Source organism: Mytilus edulis, unplaced genomic scaffold (genome assembly GCF_963676685.1).
Source record: "Mytilus edulis unplaced genomic scaffold, xbMytEdul2.2 SCAFFOLD_1584, whole genome shotgun sequence".
Taxonomy (NCBI): Eukaryota; Metazoa; Mollusca; class Bivalvia; order Mytilida; family Mytilidae; genus Mytilus; species Mytilus edulis.
In genome coordinates, this window is record NW_027269074.1 from 1 (window position 1) to 23,267 (window position 23,267).

Here is a 23,267-nt window from a genome sequence, read left to right on the forward strand (position 1 = left end):
GGAGTTTCGGCACGTAACAACATGTGAAGTAATGAATTTATCAATTATACCTTTACCTTTTTAAGATTAGCTATGTTTAAGCATTTTAACAATGTTATCTGTATAGATTTCTAGGATTTAGTGCTTGTGCAAAATAAAACGAATTATCTTGCTCGAAATCCCACTTCCACCCTCATCGTTGGTGAGCAGGGTAAATAATTGAACAAATTATAAATAAATAAGTATTATTACCTGTATTTTACCTGGGGTTACCTGTCAAAAAAAATGCGCGCAAATTATAATCAAAAGCTTGCGCGCAAACGTAATGATTTATGCGCGCAAATGTAGTGGTAATGCGCGCAAACGTAATGCACCGGTTTGTCTACAATTTTAAACAAAACAGTAGTTTTATAATTGGCTGTTGCTTTTAAAAGTGTGAAGAAGCTAAAAAACCAACATTGAAATACATTAGAAGGCCCCATGGAAGCTCTCAAATGGAAATTTTGTAAGAGTATTTTTGTTAACAATTTTAAACAAAACAGTAGTTTTATAATTGCTATTGGCCTTTTAAAAGTGTGAAGAAGCTAAAAAAAACAACATTGAAATACATTTGAAGGCCCCCTTGAAAATTTTACAGGACTACAAGAGTCATATTGCACGCAAAACCCCCATGGGCATTTTGAAAAGTTGGCAGGTATGAGTTACTAAATTAAATATGGTTAATATACTTTGACCTATAATGGTTTTTTCTTTCACAAGTTGTGATCATGATTTGTATGGAGAATTGTCTTATTGGCACTCATTCCACATTTTCTTGTATATCTAAAATAATAACTTATGGTTTTTATTTAAAAGATAATCACTGTTCTCGATACATCTCCCTCAGTGGAAACTACTATAAATTCATAAATTTATAAGTGCATCTATCATTGCTGTCGATCAATGACACAAATGTCAGAAAATGCTGTATATAAATTATGAAATAAAAATTTTAAATGCAAATGTTTTGCAGAAATTAAAACATTGCAATTTTTTTGGAATTTACAAAAAAATTGTCTCTACCCTATAAAGGGCCACCCACTGTATCATTCACACAACAATAAAACTACATTGAACACCACTTTAATGTCTGCAGTTCCAGTGATTTTCTATGAGTGCCAAATCAAATCATGGTCCAGTTAATTGCATATAATAATATATGCATTTCAAAATAAGCATGTGGTCCCATGATCTCCATTCTTAATGGTAAAAATTCATTAATGACATCAAAATTGCTTTCCCATGATTTTGCTACATTATTGTAAAGTCACAAAAACAGACAATTTCAAATAGAAAAGAACAAAATTTTTTCCCAGGTTATTGGAAAGAAAATGTTCCCTAAAACAAATTTCAGAACAGATCTCCGCTTCATACCTTGAGTGATACAATATTTTTCTAAGTCAAATTTTAAACATTTAAAACCCTCTACAGCCAAACATTTCCGATTTAAAAAAACAGTCTTTGGAGATGAATGGTTTCACACTTGATCAGACTTGATGCAGTGGTAGAATCAGATTTCCACCATTTTTGAATGATGTTAAAAGCATATTAATTTTTAAATATTGCACATGACACACACAATGAAAACGGTATCATTCTTTCTAAAGACTTAACTGCAATTTACCACATTCAATGCTAGATGAAGTAAGCTATCAGATGAAATAATCTGTCATAATCTGTCAGATGAAATAATCTGTCAGATGAAATAAACTGTCAGATGAAATAAGCTGTGAGATGAAAATAAACTGTGAGATGAAATAAGCTGTCAGATGAAATAAGCTGTGAGATGAAATAAGCTGTGAGATGAAATAAACTGTCAGATGAAATAAGCTGTCAGATGAAATAAACTGTCAGATGAAATAAAACTGTCAGATGAAATAATCTGTCAGATGAAATAAACTGTCAGATGAATAAGCTGTGAGATGAAATAAACTGTGAGATGAAATAAACTGTCAGATGAAATAAGCTGTCAGGTGAAATAAGCTGTCAGATGAAATAATCTGTCAGATGAAATAAACTGTCAGATGAAATAAACTGTCAGATGAAATAAGCTGTGAGATGAAATAAACTGTGAGATGAAATAAGCTGTCAGATGAAATAAGCTGTCAGATGAAATAAACTGTCAGATGAAATAAGCTGTCAGATGAAATAAGCTGTCAGATGAAATAAACTGTCAGATGAAATAAAACTGTCAGATGAAATAAGCTGTGAGATGAAATAAACTGTCAGATGAAATAAACTGTCAGATGAAATAAGCTGTCAGATGAAATAAGCTGTCAGATGAAATAAGCTGTGAGATGAAATAAACTGTCAGATGAAATAAACTGTCAGATGAAATAAGCTGTCAGATGAAATAATCTGTCAGATGAATAATCTGTCAGATGAAATAATCTGTCAGATGAAATAAACTGTCAGATGAAATAAGCTGTGAGATGAAATAAACTGTCAGATGAAATAAGCTGTCAGATGAAATACTTTGGTGAAAAAGATGGTAATATACTGTAAAGAATATTTCAATTAGATTGCAGTGTAGCAAATAATACTGAGTAACAGTTTATGGAAATGGAACATGAAAATACGACATATATCTAATAGATAAATGTAGAAATGTATACGAGATCAAATTACAATTGTTTTCCATGCTAATATACAGTACACATTAAAGGTGATTTTAATTCAGTTAAACATTCCATTTGGTGGTACTGATTAAATAGCATGTCACAGAATTATTAGTTCTGATTTTTCTGGGGCCCTTCACCCATTTTATTTTAACACATAATAAAATACTTTATTTGTATTTGAGGGTTTTGTTGAGTTTTTTTTCATTTTTGTATCATTCTTAAATGTTGTAGGTCATTTTTTTCAAATTACTTCTCTTTTTTTCATTATATTTTAGCACCCCATTATTCTTTTTTCCATTTTTATACCACTTTTTTTATTTCTTTTATTTCTAGACCCATTATTCTCTTTATTCTTTCTTCCATTTTTATACCACTTTTTCTCTTTCTTTTATTTCTAGACCCATTATTCTCTATTTTGTAAATCCCATCCAGACCCTCTTAATTAAAATATACAGATATATATCCTGTTTTCAATGATTCAGTGACAAATCACCATGAAAAATGCCATCAAAAGTTTTGAATGAAAAAATGCATTTAACTGATATTAATCTATATAATACACGAAAGAAAAAAATACTTTATTCTTAATGCAAAAGACAAAAAGACAAAATATGTCAGATTTTTAAAACTAAAATTTCCATTAAGGATCACAATGGATTTTGAAAAGCACCCATAAGCCCAAGAAATTGTTAAAATATTAATATTTGATCATTGAAATTCATGATGATGGCAATTGTCGAATTGATAATCTTTTGTTATAAAGTACTCAAAGCAATGTAAATTAAGCATAGTCAAAACAAATGGACAGTGGTTGTTACACACATTTTAAGAAGATATTTTACTTTAATGTAAGGTTGACCAACTTAAGCTTCAAGCACCTGTTGGAAATCCAACTCATATATTAAGTACAATTCATGTGTATACTAAGCACCCCTTTCACACTGTTTGGACTGGTCCAATAATTGATTGATGATAAAAATAGCATGTATACTGAACATGACAAATTCTACAATGAAAGCATTGAACATAAAATCACAGATCTTCCTATCACAGCTAAGCATTGTTGTTGTCATAGTAACTTCAGACTTCCTGTGACAGAGTCTACTTGGTCAATTTTACCCATAATGCCAAGACAAGTAATGGACCCTGGTTCAATCTAAAAAAATAAAAATGAGAACAAATTGGTCATAGGAGTATAAATATATATATATATGTCGTGTACAAGTTGCGATTTTGTACAGGTTATAACATGTACAAAAATTTTGTACATGTTATAATTTGTACAATGCAAAAATACAAGTTATAACATGTACAAAAGTACCTCATACATGTTATAACATGTACAAAATATTGCTTAAAAATGGTTTTAACTTGTACAAAATTTGAAAATAAAAAATATGGTTCTATTATTACAACACATGCCACTAACCTCAATAATATTTTCATCATTGTTTTGTTATTTTCCATTTATGTTAGTGTCCAACCTTTTTGATACAGATAATGGCCAGATAAATAGTTTTTATAATTACTTAATACCTTAAAGACTTTTAAAATACACATGTAGTCAATAAACATTATTTAGTATTCTTACCTGGTATTCAAACAGAAGAAGACTTAGAAGCATTATTTGAAGCAAGTTCTGTATCCAACAATACTGATAGTGAAGACCCTTTTACAGAGACAGAACATTATACCGACACCGAAATTGAAACTGACAAAACAATGTCAGAGACGGACGTTATTACTGACACAAACACTTAAACTGATGGTGAATTGAATGGTCATGATTCAGCAAACAACATCCGATTAGAAAAACATAACATGCGTGGTGATGAATGTGAATGAACATAGCGGCTATGAAATTGGAACTAAAGACTAACATTTTGTGTAGTTGAACAAATAAAGGGATATGTCAGTAAAATCTAGGTTCAATGTCTTGCAAATGAAACTTTTAGTGTGTCTGAAGTCCCAACGAGTGATACGAGTATGAGAGATGGTGCCTAAGATATCATTAAGTGGATGGCAAAGTTTTGTGCTTTGTCAGTGTAAGAAAGGCAGTTGTATGTCTGGTAGGTGTAAATGTAGAAGAATGAAAGTTTTGTGCAACTCAAAGGTGTCACATGTCTCTGTCTTGTAGCAACAAGTAAAAAAAACTTGTTTCTAAAATATTTATATGAAAATGAAGTATTTTATGCATGCTGTAAATAATGCACCTTCTTTTGCATTTGATTATTGTATTAGTTGATAAATTTCAATCGTGAATGTATATTCTGCTTTATTATTATTTTTAAATTTTGTACAGGTTAAAACCATTTTTAAGCAATATTTTGTACATGTTATAACATGTACGAGGTACTTTTGTACATGTTATAACTTGTATTTTGGCATTGTACAAATTATAACATGTACAATATTTTTGTACATGTTATAACCTGTACAAAATTGCAACTTGTACACGACATATATATTGAAAACAAAATTGAGGGTATCAAATTGTTTTTTGTTTGATTCAACAAATAATCTTGAAAACAATAAAGACAATTCTTTAACTAAACCATTTATTCAAAAACCAGTTGTTAGCATGACACGGGTTATGTTCTTCTCATATATGCTATGATGGTATGATACTAAACCCCTAACGGGAAGAATTGTGCCTGATATTCATATGATGAAATCATAATCTTTTAATCAGTTTAATTGAAGTCTGGAGCTGGCATGTCAGTTAACTGCTAGTAGTCTTTTGTTATTTATGTATTATTGTCATTTTGTTTATTTTCTTTGGTTACATCTTCTGACATCAGACTCGGACTTCTCTTGAACTGAATTTTAAATGTATATTGTTATGCGTTTACTTTTCTACATTGGCTAGAGGTATAGGCGGAGGGTTGAGATCTCATAAAATGTTTAACCCCGCCACATTTTTGCGCCTGTCCCAAGTCAGGAGCCTCTGGTCTTTGTTAGTCTTGTATTATTTTAATTTAGTTTCTTGTGTACAATTTGGAAATTAGTATGGCGTTCATTATCACTATACTAGTATATATTTGTTTAGGGGCCAGCTGAAGGACGGCTCCGGGTACGGGAATTTCTCGCTACATTGAAGACCTGTTGGTGACCTTCTGCTGTTGTTTTTTCTATGGTTGGGTTGTTGTCTCTTTGACACATTCCCCATTTCCATTCTCAATTTTATTAATTGTTACCTAATAGTTTGTGCTGTCTATCAAAATATCATTACAAATGAAACAATAAAAAGAAAAAAAGAAACCATTTTTCTTCTTCGTAGACATACAAGTGTTCTAACAGCATTTTGAATCAGATAATTAAATTTCTTAGAGCGATCGATAGTATTTGCTTTGGTTACTTTTTCAATCTTTATTTGAGTGATTTATCTCCCTTGTCATACCCGTGTTCTGCCCGCATCTTGTACTAGATAATTAGAGAGATACATACTAATCCTAATTATTGGAGTGAATTATCTCCCTTGACATACCTGTGTTATGCCAGCATCTGGTACTAGCTAATTAGGGAGATACATACTAATCCTAATTATTGGAGTGAATTATCTCCCTTGACATACCCTTGTTCTGTCAGCATCTTGTACTAGATAATAAGGTACATGTAGATCCATGGTATTGGCTTTGGCTGCTAATCCTAATTATTTGGGTGAATTATCTCCCTTGACATACCTGTGTTCTGCCAGCATCTGGTACTAGATAATTAGAGAGATACATACTAATCCTAATTATTGGAGTGAATTATCTCCCTTGACATACCCCTGTTCTGCCAGCATCTTGTACTAGATAATTAGGTAGATCCATGGTATTGGCTTTGGCTGCTAATCCTAATTATTGGGGAGAATTATCTACCTTGACATACCTGTGTTCTGCCAGCATCTGGTACTAGATAATTAGAGAGATACATACTAATTCTTATTATTGGGGTGAATTATCTCCCTTGACATACCTGTGTCCTGCCAGCATCTTGTATTAGATAATTAGGGAGATCCATGGTATTGGTTTTGGCTGCAAATCCTAATTATTGGAGAGAAATATCTCCCTTGACATACCTGTGTTCTGCCAGCATCTTGTACTAGATAATTAGGGAGATCCATGGTATTGGTTTTGGCTGCAAATCCTAATTATTGGAGTGAATTATCTCCCTTGACATACCTGTGTTCTACCAGCATCTTGTACTAGATAATTAGGGAGATCCATGGTATTGGCTTTGGCTGCTAATCCTAATAACTGTGATGTGTTATCTCCCTTGACTACTATTTTGGTTTCCCTGTTTAAATATTAAATAGATTGACCAATTTAGTTGTTTATTAAATTTCATCACAGACTTTTTTTCATTTTCTAAAAGCTTATTAGTCTTTACAAAATACCTTAAAGTGATGTGACATACTTTACTAAAACTAATTTTTACTACATGTATTAAAACACACGAAATGTGCAAAAGGTGTAATGTGGAATGGTGAAAAATTGGTAAACAAATGTTAAAACTGGAAAATGTTGTTACTCTTTGTATTATTAAGGGAACACTATAGATATCTTCTGTGTTCACTACAAATAGTTTGACTAAACCTTTGGCACTCATAGCATATCTTCATATATCTATTGATTCGATGTGAAATGTTTATTTGCTGAAATTGACACAAAGCCCACATTTCCTGTTTTTCAATTAAAAGCTAAATTACTATTTTTTTATTATTTTTATTCTGAAGAATTTGTGATGTACTAAAAATACATTATTACTGTAGTAGCACTTTCTATGGCTAATAAAACACAAGCTATAAAATGCAGTCTACCACATAATCATTCATCACAACTGTTTCCTACATAAGCCCAGATTCCCGGTGAAAAAGTACAGTACTTGAAATAATATTTACCCAAACTGTTCCCATGACATTAACATCTGCCCATATTTCTGTGGATTTTCTAATAACACCCGATGTAAACCTAATGCTGAATGAGCTACTTGTGCCGCTACTTTCCCCACTCCCATACTGAACTCACTGTTAACAACAAACACCATTTTATAGAAATCTACACCATCAGGAATATAGTCGTCTTCACTGTCATCTGAATCTTCTGCATCAGCCTGTAAATTTATATTTAGGATAAAACAGAAGAAAAGATAATTTCTATAAATATATTACACATCATACACATTTCTATAATTATACATCATAAACATACATGACATACTTAAATTATATATACTGTTACACCACTGTTCCATGTTTAAGCTGCCACACTCTACATGTATATGTGTCTATCTTATGTGAGGAGCCTGTAATTCATCCGTGGTTCAGGTTGTCTTTTTTTGCTGTATATCATATTGATAACTCTTCACAAGAGACCAAATGACACAGAAATTAACAACTATAGGTCACTGTACTGCCTTCATTAATGAGCAAACATAACATATTTGATTCATAATTTTTTTTAATAAAATAGGCTACTAGTTTTCAATTGAATTGGTTCATATTTTTCTTGATGGGGACTTTTATAACTGACTTACGGTACAGTTTTCATACCCAAGGTTGATGGTTCTGTCAGAGCAATCCAACCTCCTCCAAAAAAATTTGACTGCCAAGAAAAATCACTAAGGTGTTAAACCCCAATCAATCAAACATTATGACCTGGATGGTATTTCAAGTCAAAGTTTCAAATGTCAGGTCAATGAAGAGCTGAGCAGAGTGATACATAGAAGATTAATTTGTGAACCCTTCCAAAGCACCTGAGATCATCCACAATATTGGTGGGGTTCGTGTTGCTCTGGCTTTATCTATGTTGAGTTTTGTGTACTTGTTTGTCTGTTAATCTTTTAAATTCTTTTTCTTTACTAGCCTTGGTGTTCTCAGGTGTTTATTTTTCTACTTATGAGTTTGAATGTCAATCTAGTATCTTTCGCCTCTCGTTTAGCAGATATCTACTTCTGCAAATGTACCACGATATATTCTATGTCATTTAAAATTATATTTTACAATACCTCAAATGGTGCATTAATATCTTTGTCCTCATTTTCAATGATCCAAGCTGCAGCTAAATCAGCATTGTAATTCCCAGTATAATATAATCCCTACAAACATATATATATACAGATCTGTTAATAGATTAACATTGTAATTCCCAGTATAATATAATCCCTACAAACAAATATATATACAGATCTGTTAATAGATTAACATTGTAATTCCCAGTATAATATAATCCCTACAAACAAATATATATACAGATCTGTTAATAGATTAACATTGTAATTCCCAGTATAATATAATCCCTACAAACAAATATATATACAGATCTGTTAATACATGGAATACTGTGGATTCATTTATTTTCGTGGGTACCAATTTTCGTGGATTGAGGAAAACTTGCCTATTCATGGATATTCAAATTCAAGGTTTTGAATAAGTTCACATGCCATTTCCCATTTCTATCCCCATTTCCATTCTCAATTTTATTTAAATAAGTTCACATGCATTCCTTTAGAAAATTTGCATTTCGTTGTTTCCCTGTACATGTTCCCATGAAATCCACAAAAATTGGTATCCAACGGTTACGAATATACATGAATCCACAGTATCCTTTATTAGGCCAAAATAAAATAGTATGTGTGGTTCCAGTTACATCTGAAAAAAAGTTAGGGTAGGTAGGGCCACAGTTTTTTAATTTGTTGGTTTTCGGATTTTCCCCATGAAAAAGTCGGGTCGGTCGGTCGGGAAAAAAAAAGAAAAAAAATATCTTTCAAGACAGAAAAAATATGCAAAATAAATATATATTTCACCTTTCTGACAATGTTTGTCATGCTATTTTGTCATCATTTCTTAAATTTTAGTTCGATGAAATATTCTTGCTCAGCTGTAATAAATATCTCATGACATTGTCTAATAATTTCCTGTAAAAAAGGGGCGTGTGCACAGACAAAGACAAAATTAAATCGTCCACAAGTCTATTTCTATGAGATGATGCATCTTACGGACTGATGACAAATAAGGGAAACGAACTTATTGTGTAATTGGTTTTTAACACCGATTTTTGTTCCGAAAAATTATTTGCGCAAACAACATTTCAAGCTAAGGTCAGTTATAATTGATTTGTCTATTTTTAGAAACGTAAACTGGAAGTTTTATTTTTCACAACAGAAAGTGTTATCAATTTTGTTAGTGATTAATGCATTTCATTTCATAAAAAAAGAAGATTTTAATTATTTTTCAGGGATAATGTATTTGCTAGGGTTGGTGGAAATAAAAAAGCATGAAAATCAATTTTATTTTTATTCTGGAAATCGGCAAAATCGGGTCGGCGGATCCGTAAACCAACAAATTAAAAAATCCTGGCCTAGGTAAGATGTCTATGGGAGCATCATTCTGACTTTAACAGCGCTTAATGACAAATGACAATAAAATCTTTAGGGTAGGCTAATTTCAAGACAAAAAAGTAGGGAAGGTATGGTCACTGGAACCACACATATATTTTTATTTGGCCTTAAATTAATCGATCCCAACCCCTGCCAATAAAACTGAAAATATAGATTTATATTTTCCTAAAGAGAAGGTGTTCCCAATTTTAAAATTGTGGCAGACGGGCCAACTAATAAAACTGTCTGCAAAGGAAAAGTCAGGCCACTGGAGATGAAAAACTTATACACAAAAAGATCAAAGTAAATTTTTTAAAATAATAAAATTAAAATGAAACTATTGTATTAGGATATACAGAGACTCAGAATAACTTTTCAACAGTCATGCTAGTAATAAGATCTGTGTAAATCAAACACCTCTTATCACAGAAACAAAACCAAAGTGCAATGTACTGTGAGTACAGTAGAATAAAACTAAAGACAATCATTGGCAAGCTTACCTTAATGGTACATGAAGCATTCTTAGAGAACCAAATTCATATGAGCACTGTCATGTCACATGTGATTAACTCCAGAATTATCCATAACCAAGTAGGAGCACCCTAGCTAGGACACAAGTAAATCCAAACAATCTCTTTTTGTGACTATTCTTACCCTAGTGGCAGCATTCTTAGAGAAGCCTAATGACATGAGCACTGCCAGATGATCGTCCCTTGGTTTAAATCCACCTTCACTCGTGGTGGCAGACTCTTCATTTCCATTGTCACCTCCAGAAGCTGAATCCATATCCTACAAAAAAAAGTAGCTTTACAATAAACAAGATAAATAAATGTCTAATATCAATGAATATAGCGAAAAGATTTGAAATTGGAGGGTATGATTTTTCTTACAAAATCATCTCAAGTCTCCACCAGGACTTGAAACCAGGGGCCTCTTGTATTACAAGGGCAGTCAGTGTGTATACTGACTGAGCTAAAGAATTATTTCCCTAGCTCAACCGCTTATAACTGGTTAAGTAAGTACCACATGTTCTAAGAGAAGCAATCCTGTCACAGATCAAAGTGAAATAGTTCATTGTTAAAATTAACTAACTAAACAAAATCCACATGCATCACAGAGTTCGCGAAAAGTGGTGGTCCTCAGGATTTTTCCACCAAAATTTTGCATAGGACTGACACAATTTTAGTACTTTTCAATAGAGTTAATAGTGAGGACCAGCAGATTTTCTTCAAGGACCACCAGGGAAAACAAGATTTGGCGAACTCTGGCATCATACTGTCAACTCAGAAATTATTGCGAGGTTTTTATTAGAGTGAATAATACAACTAGGTGAGACAGAAAAAACAGGAAAAGAAAATTGAAATTTTACAATAACAAAAAAATAGCTACATTGCTTTTTGTCTAATTTCGCTTTTGACCAGGAAATCAGCATATAATGGAATATACATGTATGACATTTTCAAAAATACGAGTTAAGTACCTTGAGTTATATTAAGGTATATAAGATTTTTTTCTGATTAAAGTGAAAAATGATGAATTGCACGCGAATATCATGTCAGTTGGCAACTACATGTTATTCCGAGATCACTCTGACATCCAACGGTTGTTTTGCCAGACAAGCTGGGCTGTGGGACATCAGAGCTCGCCCTATATCAAAAAGTGGATATTTGCCTGTCAAAATAGATGCGCTGCTTCGTCACTTCTGATGCCAACAGAATATAAATCGGGTATCAATTTGTTCATTTTTCATTTAAAATCTCTTCATTTATGTATGTTTCACCTACAATGTACCTGCCACCCTTTATTTTCTCATATTTAGACAGTTTTCACAGTGACAGACCATGGTAACCCACCGATTCTGGCATTTTGACTATCATTTTGAAAGATTGTCATGTGATCACGAGAAAAAAGTAAGGTACAATGGACTATGGGAAATGATGTATGCATGTGACAAAAGGTCAATATGAATATATAATCTAACCATGCTAACACCTCGCTCATTTACGATGCAAGCAAACTGTCTAAATATGAGGAAATAAAGGGTGGCAGGTAGTTGAAACTTACATAAAAGAAGAGATAAATGAAAAATGAACAAATTGATACCCGATTTATATAATTCCAAGGCCATACGTTGGCACCAGAAGCGTCGAAGCAGCGAATCTATTTTGGACAGGCAAATATCCACTTTTTGATATGGGACAAGCTCTGACGTCCCATGGCCCCAGCTTGTCTGGCAAAACAGCCTTTGGATGTCAGAATAATCTCGGACTACTACATGTATGCTTGACAAAACCAATAAGAAGGGTGCAAACGTGTAGGGTGTAAACAGACTTTGTGAGCGAATGTGTAGGGTGAGAACAGACTTTGTGAGCAAATGTGTAGGATGCGAAAGTGAAGGGGTGCAAACACAGCTATGAATGTGTTTTAGGATGAATGGACCCGGATTCCTTAACAAACACCATGATCATGATGATTTGGTTATCATGGTTATGCTCAGCCTCAGTCTAACAGTAACAAGATATTACAAATGACAACATTTTTTAAGCTTATTTGACACTAACGGAAGAAAAAAAGGGTATTTGTGGCTTGACAATGTACAATTAAATGGTATTTCTATCCCCAGCAACTGAGGCTGAAGGGTTCAAAAATAGGATATGCCTGTATCTAGATTTTTCACTGTGTAAATGGGATTAATCGACGAATTTGCGAATTGTACAATTTATAGTAACGTGTGACGACGTAGTTAACATTTTTATACCTTAAAATTTGAACAATATTGATGAACAGATATAGAAATTAAACATGAAAGTAAAATGTAGGAAAAGGGAGCATGAATCATCAATGTCAGATAGAAGCTTAGAAATTAGTATGTTTTCTCTTTACTTTCAAACGCACTCTGCACTTAGACACTAAAAATGGAGTCGGTGTATGACATGAGTTGTCTTGTCTTGTAAACAGTGTGTAGTTTCCTACATTTCTTGTAAATGCGTAGCATTTCCCCCTTTAACTAACGATGCCTTCACCAAGACGACGTTCCAGAGATAGAAGGTTAATTTCTTTCACTTAAAACAAAAGAATTCGGGAAATTTCAGCACTAAAAACATTAACATTGTCAAAAACAGATCATTTGAGATAGATTGTGCTAAATTAAGTCTGTTAATAATAATAAATCGTAACAATAACACAATCTAACTGTCTACACAATTATCCAGCTGCTTTCGAGATGTTTCTGCCACACGGTATCAGGTCCGTTCGCGCCCAATATACTTTCGCACCCTACACGTTCGCACCCAAGGTCTGTTGGCGCACCCTACACATTCGCACCCAATTTTAATTCAAATTGGAGTTGAACTGTTGAATAATTGGAAAATCATGATTGTTGTTTTTAATTGCTTTCATGTAAATACTGAATGTATTTATAGCTTGGTATGAGTAAAAGATTGAAGATTTTAAATGAAAAACACAAAAGATAATTGTTTTTAACAGCTTGGTCCCTTTGATCTGAAATAATGAAACAATACACTATTATGGACTCTACCGTACTACAGACTCACCAGGCGTTGGTTCACTTTCGTTTGTAATACACTATTATATATTACTATACATGATAAAATTTAATCAACACACAAAAAAAAAAAAGAAACGTAGTCAGAATCTCACTTCATTTTGAAACAAGTCAATGAAACAAAAGTTATAGCAATACACTAACCAAAACATGATAAACAGTTATTCAACACAAAATAAAACGACAGAATCCCACTTTTTTTTAGAAAGGAATATAATTTTTTTAACAATACACTATCCAAAACATGATTAAGATTTATTCAACACAAAAAAAAGTGCTGTCTCACTTTATTTTGAGACCATGAAAACAATTATACTTATAAGAATACTACTTGCCAAAACTTGATTACAAAGTTATTAAACACAAAACCAATTAAAATTGGGCGCGAACATGTAGGGTGCGAAAATGAAAGTGGACGAACATGAGTGGGTGCGAACGTGAATGGGCGCCAAAGGACCCAGATTCCTGCCACACAACCTGTTCAACTGCAGATAATTCAAGACAATGTCTGCGTGTATCTGCATGCAGGGACAATTTGTTAAATTGCCATTTGTAGGCACGTGTACCAACATCGGGATTACAAATATAAAATGCCATCAGATCAGGAATGACATGGGAATGAAACGTGAAATATACATGGAAATGTAAACTTTCATGTCCATGATGTCGATCCAGCTCTACGTCGATCCGTCACAAGTTGATCCGTCCCACTTTTATCAGGCCCAATGTCGATCCGGCCCATATTAGGGCGTAGCTGCCGTTAGGCACTTTAGGCACTTGCCTACACATAATTTTTTCACCAATATTTGTTTTTATTAAAAAAATAATAAACAACAATATCTGTAAATGAAAGCCAGTGAAGTTGTCAAAACTCTTTAATTATCAAATTTCATGTGTACACTAGTCTCTCGTCCTTAATGAATGGAACATTGGATAGAATTGAATGTTTTTACTCTTTTACCTTAGTATAGAAACTATAAACTAGAACTTTGGTTCAGATCATTTCACTTCAATCAACAAAAACTTGAATGAACCTCATCAACTTACACACACAAGTTTTTTTAATTAGTTGTTGTTAGTTTTTTAACTAGCTTTCCACTAAAGTCTTCACCCGGCCGACTTGCCAATGTTGGTCGCCAGTTAGGCTGTGCAGGATGTATAAATACGCAGTCACGTCTGGTCAGAATGGGGACATTAAATCCAATGCCTAGTTGTAGAGAGAATGCAACTCTTTGAGGAGTTCGTAGTTGGTCTACTGAAAGGCAAAAGTGCCTATTTTTTTAGTATTGAGGGATTGTCAATATGTACTATTAATTAAGTTAAACATATATATATATATATATATCAATCAGAATGGAATAGATATACCAAACAGGGTGTACTGCTTCGCCCCCATGAACCCCCTATCAGGGCTCTGCCCTGGACCTGCTGGGGGCCTCAAATTGAGAAATGTTGTTTGATTTGCCGAATCCTTTCTGAAAATGTGCATTCAGTGTAATTGTTTTGTTATTATCTTGCAATAAAAAATAATGGATACTCATATGACTTTTTTTTATCTACTCACAACTATTCCAAAAAATATATAGACTATATTTGATATTACAAAAAAAACCACCAACAACTGTTATAAAAGCCTCTGATGTTACCTGAAAAAAAAGTTTTGTGGTCTAGAAAAAGTGTCATATTTGTATTACATGCCCTTTTCTTGAATTTATTTGCATGATTCTAGTTATTATATCAGCAGAAAATATGAACATGTAGCTGTAAGACCAGGAATTATTTTCATGTGTGAGGATACTAAATAGTTGTTGACTTTTCCAATTTAAAATTATACACAAAGGACCTTTATCAGGTTGGGAACAACACCTAGCAGGGTTGGCAAAGTATTACCCGCCTGGGTTTTACTGGGCGGGAAAACCCGGGTTTTCCCGGGCTGGGCAATACTCCCTGAAACGGGGAATACTGGGTAATACTGGGCAATATGATTTTTTAAGCTTATTTCAACACAAAATAGTAAAGACTTGTTGTATTTTCATAGTATTACATGTAGCTAAATATATACATTTTATACAGATAACCATTGAGAGTCATCAAAAATTCAATTTCATTCTCTACTCCACATAATTCTATGTAGGCAAAATACAATATTTGCACAATTTAGGATTCCTCATTAATTTCCAAGCATTGTTTCAATAATCTTAACACTTTATTGCAGTGTTTATTTGAATTGTAAAGTAAATTGCTTTACATGTATACACAATCATGATTGCTAAATAAACACCCTACAGGGTCTTGTCATTAACTCTTATAGAAATGAAAAGACTGATTATTGTTATATAAACATATCTGTGTTCTAATCTGAATAATTACTTATTAATTAGTTTTGTACATTTGTACATATATATAAATTATTTCTAAGTAATTTTTCTTACATGTACATGTAATCCTTAAATTCTTTATATATTTGAAAAAATATTTTTTTATCAGAGTTGTTAGAATAATTCCTTCTCAGATGTATACTCTTGTACTTTTGTACATGTATGTATCACAAGACTCTCAAACAAGTAAACTTATTTATAAATAAAAATAGGTTTACATATATATCTTAAATGTATTGCATTTGTGTTTGATTACTGAATCCTCTTTGAAATTCAGACCAGAAACGTATATTACCCAGTATTGCCCAGTATTACCCAGTAAAACCCAGTAAAACCCGGGTTTTCCCAGTATTTCCCACTGGGCTGGGCAATACTCATAAAACCCGGGTTTTTGCCAACCCTGACACCTAGGGATACCCCCTCAATGTTAGGACATTAAAAACCACTTTTTAAGTACAAATGAGCACACGTTCATGTTATTTGAAGAAACTTTTGCCAAAGAACTATACATCTTATGATCTAGACTATCTGGTATTACATATATGGTCAACACATGTCCAAGAACTTTGATATGTTATTGGCCTTATATCTTCTTTATTATTCAAAATAATTGAACCCTTCATTTAGAAAAGTTGTTCTAAATATAATGTCAGAATTTCCCATTTTAAAGTTGATAAATCTACATTTTTCTATTTTATTTTTTTACAAGAGTAAAATGACCCCTTGACTAAGGCAGCAACCATTTGATTTTCTGGGGGGGGGGCTATGGGTTTTTTTTCTGGACAATCTATTTTTTTCGCGACAAGTCGAAAACAATTTTTTTCTTTCAATTTTAGCATTACATATAGTGGCAGCTGAGGGTGAAACAAACAATTTTTTTTTCTCAGAATCAAAAACAAATTATTTTTTTCTCCAAAAACTGGAAACAAACTTTTTTTTCCAAAAAATACCATAGCCCCCCCCCCCCCCCCCCCCTAGAAAATCAAATGGTTGCTGCCTAAGGATAGTCCCTCATTTAAGGGATTTCTCATGTTGATGTTTAGGGGGGTGTCCATGTGAAAAATAATGAATAGTACATTATACCTTAAACGATTTGGAAATTTAATTGAATACATATATAAAATTTTGTTACAGCAAGTGTAATTTCAATGAATAAGTGAATAAACTACTATTTATTATCTTCATGGTGATACTGCATCATTGAAGTTTGTCAATCAGCCATGCTTTTATTCTTATTCTGTGTAAGAACCTCCTTGCAGTTGAAAAATCATTTGCCATGTTCATGATTTTACAATTTGACCAACAAACAGAGGGATACAATACAAGTTCAATATCTAGCATGTTAAAATAATCTTGAGAGAAAACGTTTTTGATTGGCTGATTAATTTGATCAAAGTCAAAGTACGAATAAACGAATGGCGATATATATGGAGCGGGCATAATGGAATATAATATTTTGATTCTAACAGTATAATTCATTGTTTTAAAAAACAAATTATAAGATAAATAATATGTTCTAAACAAAGGAAAAGCAAGGATTTGTATAGTACTATACAAATTCTTGGGAAAAGTAATCTCATAATACAATAATTAAACGTAATACTGGCTGTTAGATGATAAAATATTATGTTTCATTTTTTTCTATCAATTTTAACTTTCTTGTCGCTAAAATTATTTTCTTTTGCATATTCTTTTAATATTTATTGCAATAATTTATTTTAATTAAAAAAAAATGTTTTCTTGTCGCTAAATAGTTTCTTGTCGCTTGTTGTCGCTAAAATAATTCTTGTTGTCGCTTCTTGTCGCTTGTTGACGCTTGTTGTCGCTAAAATTGTTGTTGTCGCTAATTAGTGAGACCGTGAGAAACGTACAATTTGATTGGCTGAACACGATTGTCCTCCATTGGACACAGTTCAAAATCGGGAACAACAATATTTTTCGTGTAGATTTTCACCAAATCGTGTTTTAAAGGGTTTTTGAGGAACACGATCGTGCAATCGTGACAAAGGATCAAAATCGTGTAGTACACGCCTAAATCGTGAAAGTTGGCAGGTTTGTCATCACCTGAAATGACCTGGTCATCCTAGACAACACAGATGCTGGTTCTGATAAGTTTAGAAACATAATTAGTCCCTGGATCATTAGTATTCTATATTTAAAGTACACTAATATTATATCACTTCTTCTAGTGATTAATTTGTACTACTTAAATAGGTGATTATTAAAGAAAGACAACTCTTACTTCCAACCTTTATGGAAATAATGTTACTTGAATCAGTGATTTAGAAAATCACTTGTTTAAGTAAGTCCCCTGACTGCAGATTGTCTCTATGGTATTCCATTCTCTCATAAATCTCTAATAAGTGTAAACATCCTAACCACATAAAAGACAATGTTTAATTAGGTGTAAAATTTGTTCTATACATTCTATCTGAAATCTGAGACACCCTTTTGTAGATAATGGCCATAAGAACAACATATAATAAAATCAACCCTCTAGGGATACCTATGACGAAGCTAATTTCATTTGAAAGTGGAAATTTGGTGAAAAATATTTTAGACACAGTTAACATTATAATTGGTTACATAATTGTTACATAATACTAACATTGCATTAACTTGAAAGAGTAATCTGTTAGCTATCCAAAACTATCACTTTTATTAATTTCCAAACGTTATTAAGAAAGTTACAGCATTTTAAAACTTGGGAGTTGGAGTTATAAAATCTTTGTATTGTGCTACCTTAAAATATTTCATCTTACTGGTACTCCAAATATATTCACACTTACCTGTTGTCATCCATCATTGATACTTTTTACAAATTCCATTTATACTAATTAAAAGTCTATATACTTTATTCCTTATCATTTATTATGGGGCCGGATCGACGTGGGACGAATCAACTTGGGGCAGGATTGACTTGGGCCGGATCTGTTTGGGGCTTGAACAACCGGATACCATTGATAATTTTGGGATTTTGTGTATTCCAAGTTAAGAGTATGGAAAACGATGTTTTCAATTTGTATTTTTTAGATTATACATGTAGTACATAATAATCATTGCATATTAAAAGCACACTGATACTGAAGGAATAAAACTAGTCCCTGTAAAAGACTTACAATGATAAAGATTAGTAAACTGAATAAATAAAATGAATTATTTCTAAACTACTATGATGATTCTTTTAAAATAGCCTTAAAATTTTAATAGTGCAGGGATACAGCTGTGCTTCTAATCTGGAAAATGAAGTCATAATATTAAGGCATGCAAATTTTGTTTACATACATTGTAATAATCATTGCATATTAAAAGGCTTTAGTCCTTTCACATGTATAGTCAAATACAGTATTATTTGCTAGGAAAAGTTTTAACCAATATTGTACCAAGTTTGTACTCACCACCACCATGACCACTAACTGGTCAACTGGTCAAATACATTTGTATCCTGCAATTAGCCAACTATTGTACAATAACAGGTATACAAATTATTTTTTGCTTTATTTGTACTTGTTAGTCTCCTGTTACCCCGCTACAATGTTGTGCAAGAGGTTATATGAATATTTCTGTTTCCAAACCAGTTCATTTGCGGGTCCTCTTCACGGTTGTGGGTTTCGACCATGTTGATTTCTTAGAGAAATTTTAGGCAATGATTTAGATTGATAACTAAATTTTCATGTGTTGGGAGTAATTTCAGGATAAACACTATATATGTACATTGTCGGAAAATATAAAATTTATTTGTATATGCGTCCTGTTTCTAAAGCTCATACAACAATGGTACAAATATATTTTATATTTTACGACAACATACATATATTTGTATATTTATTGCATCAGTGAAAGGTTGTTAGTCATGTTAGTATGAAGTCTGTGCAGTGAACAAAAACAAATTCTTACCATCCAAAACCTGTGGTTTGTGTCATGAAATTTAAATAAAATAATCACCTACTAGGATATTTATAAGGTGAAAGTTTGGAAAGATTTGGCTTGGACATGAAAACTTCCTAATATCCTAATATCATTTATAAATAATTAGTTCTTTACTTTGTATTGCAAGGCAATAATTTATTACTTTGGTTCTAACAGGAAATTATTTTTTGTAATTGTAATTTGTACATATTTTTCTGTAGCAATTACTATTCTGCTATTATTAAAGGGAAATAATTTACATTAAAGGGAAATAATTTTTATTAAATTATGAAAAATTTTGTTCTGACAACTTTCAAGTTCCTTCATATTGACATTCTAATGATAAGTAATTTGTTTTAAACATTATTTCCATGATTTATTTAACTTTTATTGTTTTCTATAATAGAACATTAAAATGTGTTTGTTTGATGGGTGAAATTTTAGAAAAACTTTTGAAAACATGATGACCATGATGATGTTTTCCATTGATCTTTTTTTTTCCATGATGCTCCATGTGCACTACCATCTTGTAGGACAAAAATAACTAAGCCGTCATTGAACTGGTCCACATACTTCAAGTTTAACATTTTTTGTGTGGTCATTTGTGCCTGAGTGCACATCTAGTGATTTGACATAGTTTTGTACTAAAATTGTTTTCAAAATGAGTCCAAATGAAGTTGATTAAAGCAACCATGTTATACAATCCACTGGCGGATCCAGAAATTTTCCTAAGTGGGGACCCACTGACTGCCTAAGAGGGGGCCCGCTCCAGTCACGCTTCAGTGATTCAATATATAAGCAACCAGATATTTTACCAATAAGGGGGGCCCGGCTCCCTGCCCCCCCCCCTAAATCCGCCTCTGCAACCATGCATGTACTTATCTGTAAGTTTATTACAAAGTTTTAATTAATCACTTCTTAGAGTTTAAATTATATAATTGTTTTTATAAACTTGAATTTGTTATATAGGTCAAGGTCAAGATCACCTTACAGAAGACCTCCACCAAGAAGGTCAAAGTCAAGATCACCAAGAAGGAGACCACCCCCAAGGCGTTCAAGATCCAGATCTCGTACACCAAGAAGACTTTCTCCTCGTCGTTCAAGAACACATTCTCCAGCTAGACGGCCATTAAGAAGGTCAAGGTCAAGAAACAGGTCAATATCTCCAAGACGAAGAGGATCACCATTACCAAGAGTAAGACCACCTGTAAGGAGGTCACAATCCCCAAGAAGACGCCCTTTAGGTCCTAGATCACTTTCACCAAGGAGCAGACCAGTACGGAGATCTCCCAAGAGGATCAGTACAGGACAGGTATACAGTCATCTTGAGAAAGACAGGAGGAGACAATCACCACATTCATCAACAGATTTAAGAGGTCGCAGAAGTCAATCACCAGTTTTATCTCCTAGGTAAATGCACAAGTTTTTTAAGTTCATCTTGAATAAGGTAGTGTGACTGAATTTATAAAATATCTTAGATTTTAAAGGAAAATCACTGCAGGCATATATATTTATCATGTTTATAGATAAGAAACTTTTATGAATACAAAAATAAACTATATATAAAAAAGAAGATGTGCTATGATTGCCAATGAGACAACTGTCCACAAGAGACCAAAATGACACAGACATTAACAACTATAGGTCACTGTACAGGCTTCGACAATGAGCAAAGCTCATATTGCATAGTCAGCTATAAAAGGCCCCGATAAGACAATGTAAAACAATTCAAACGAGAAAACTAACGGCCTTATTTATATAAAAAAAATGAACGAAAAACAAATATGTAACACATAAACAAACGATAACCACTGAATTACAGGCTCCTGACTTGGGACAGGCACATACTTAAATAATGTGGCAGGGTTAAACATGTTAGCGGGATCCCAACCTTCCCCTAACCTGGGACAGTGGTATAACAACAACATAAGAACGAACTATAAAAATCAGTTGAAAAAGGCTTAACTTATCAGATGGACAAAAATACAAGTGGACGTGGCCAGGTACTTGTACATCCCGACAACAAAAAGACACTAGGAACAGATCTGAGAGTACTCACAGTTATCTAACAGCTAGTTCAAAGCCACTAACAACTAATAAAAAAAATCATGCATCTAAGACTAAACTATCAATCATCAAACATCCAATGGATTTAGTGTAAAGACGTCATAAACAGCCAGAGAAAAACACGACCTTTTGCAATGCCAAGTTACAGGTATCGACAGATTATATGTTGAAAATGTATACTATCATGACTATTGAACTTAATGGGCACATTTCTAAAAAAAAATCAGGTAAAACTCAAACACAGCTGCTGAAAGAAACTTTTACAGTGATGAAATACTAAGTATGAATTTTGGGATAAGTTTTTGTAAGTGCTTTGAATACAGGAATTCAAAATATAAATGAACATTTAGATTGCAATTATATGATACTTGTTGCTCATACATGTATATCATGTATATGTTTAAAAGAGAATGACTTGGATTTAGGTACATGTACATAAACAAAAAAAAACATGCCAATAAAAAGGTTAGGGTTGAATAGGTTTATGGAAAAATACTCAAGGTGTCATTCAAGTAAATTAGTACTTTAGCAAGTGATTGTATCATTTCCTTAAGCTTGTATAAGGAAATAAATGTTTTGCTATATTGAAAAATAACTATCAATTTGACTTTTATGCATGTTATATCAGTTTTCAGAGTATTTACATGTAAAGTGTTATAGCTTCTCATTTATATTCAAGGATCCAAATTTACATGTATATTTCTCAATTAACATTTAAATGGTTTTTTAGATTGTGAAATTTTTTTTTCATCTTTGTTTAATTTAAGACAACATTTACATACATATTTGATTTACAATAAATATATAACACAAGAATATTCACAAAACTGTGGTTGAATGCACAATGTTATATAAAACCATTGTATAATATTACAGCTAATTTCCTAATGCTTGTAGAGTAAAAATTTTGTTGGCTTGCTTGCTTTGTTTGTATAATTGTTTATTCAAGCTTTGTTTTAAGTTTGACATCTCCAAACAATATATATGACATAGTTACATCTGTATATATCATTTTTATATTCAATTAGACATTTTCCCAATATAATTGAACAATATGCATGATATACAAACAAAGCAATCAAACGAACCAAAGTCTTCATCTGCATGCATTAGGAAATTAGCTGTAATACCAACAATCCATCAATACTGAACATTTTTTTTTCGTTAAAAGGAATTCATCACATCATGCTCCAAGAGAGAGAAGTATTTCACCATCACCAAAAAAGGCAGCCCCTCCTAAGATCCGACATAAAACTGACTTTATCAGTGGCATTATTGTTGCGACACCAATCCGTAGGCAGTTGTTGTCCGATAGATTTATAACAGATGATCAAAAACATCAGGGAG

General features: G+C 32.6%; 2 protein-coding genes across 2 annotated transcripts; one reads left to right on the top strand and one right to left on the bottom strand.

Annotated features, from left to right (window-relative positions):
* Nucleotides 1-3,052: 3,052 nt before the first annotated feature.
* On the bottom strand, nt 3,053-12,883 carry LOC139509484 (probable peptidyl-tRNA hydrolase 2). The gene is made up of 6 exons (XM_071296178.1): nt 12,760-12,883; nt 10,656-10,790; nt 8,631-8,720; nt 7,525-7,736; nt 6,806-6,920; nt 3,053-3,795 (listed from the first exon to the last, which is right to left on the bottom strand). Exons 1-6 carry the CDS (start codon nt 12,838-12,840, stop codon nt 3,709-3,711), a joined length of 720 nt encoding a protein of 239 aa, XP_071152279.1. The 5' UTR covers nt 12,841-12,883; the 3' UTR covers nt 3,053-3,708.
* A 12-nt stretch (nt 12,884-12,895) lies between these two features.
* LOC139509485 (uncharacterized) lies at nt 12,896-23,181 on the top strand (the record flags this gene model as incomplete). Its single annotated transcript, XM_071296179.1, is given in 3 exon segments — nt 12,896-13,049; nt 20,823-21,263; nt 23,092-23,181. Coding segments are annotated over 3 exon segments (566 nt in total), but the record flags the coding sequence as incomplete, so codon positions are not given.
* Between the last annotated feature and the right edge of the window lie 86 nt (nt 23,182-23,267).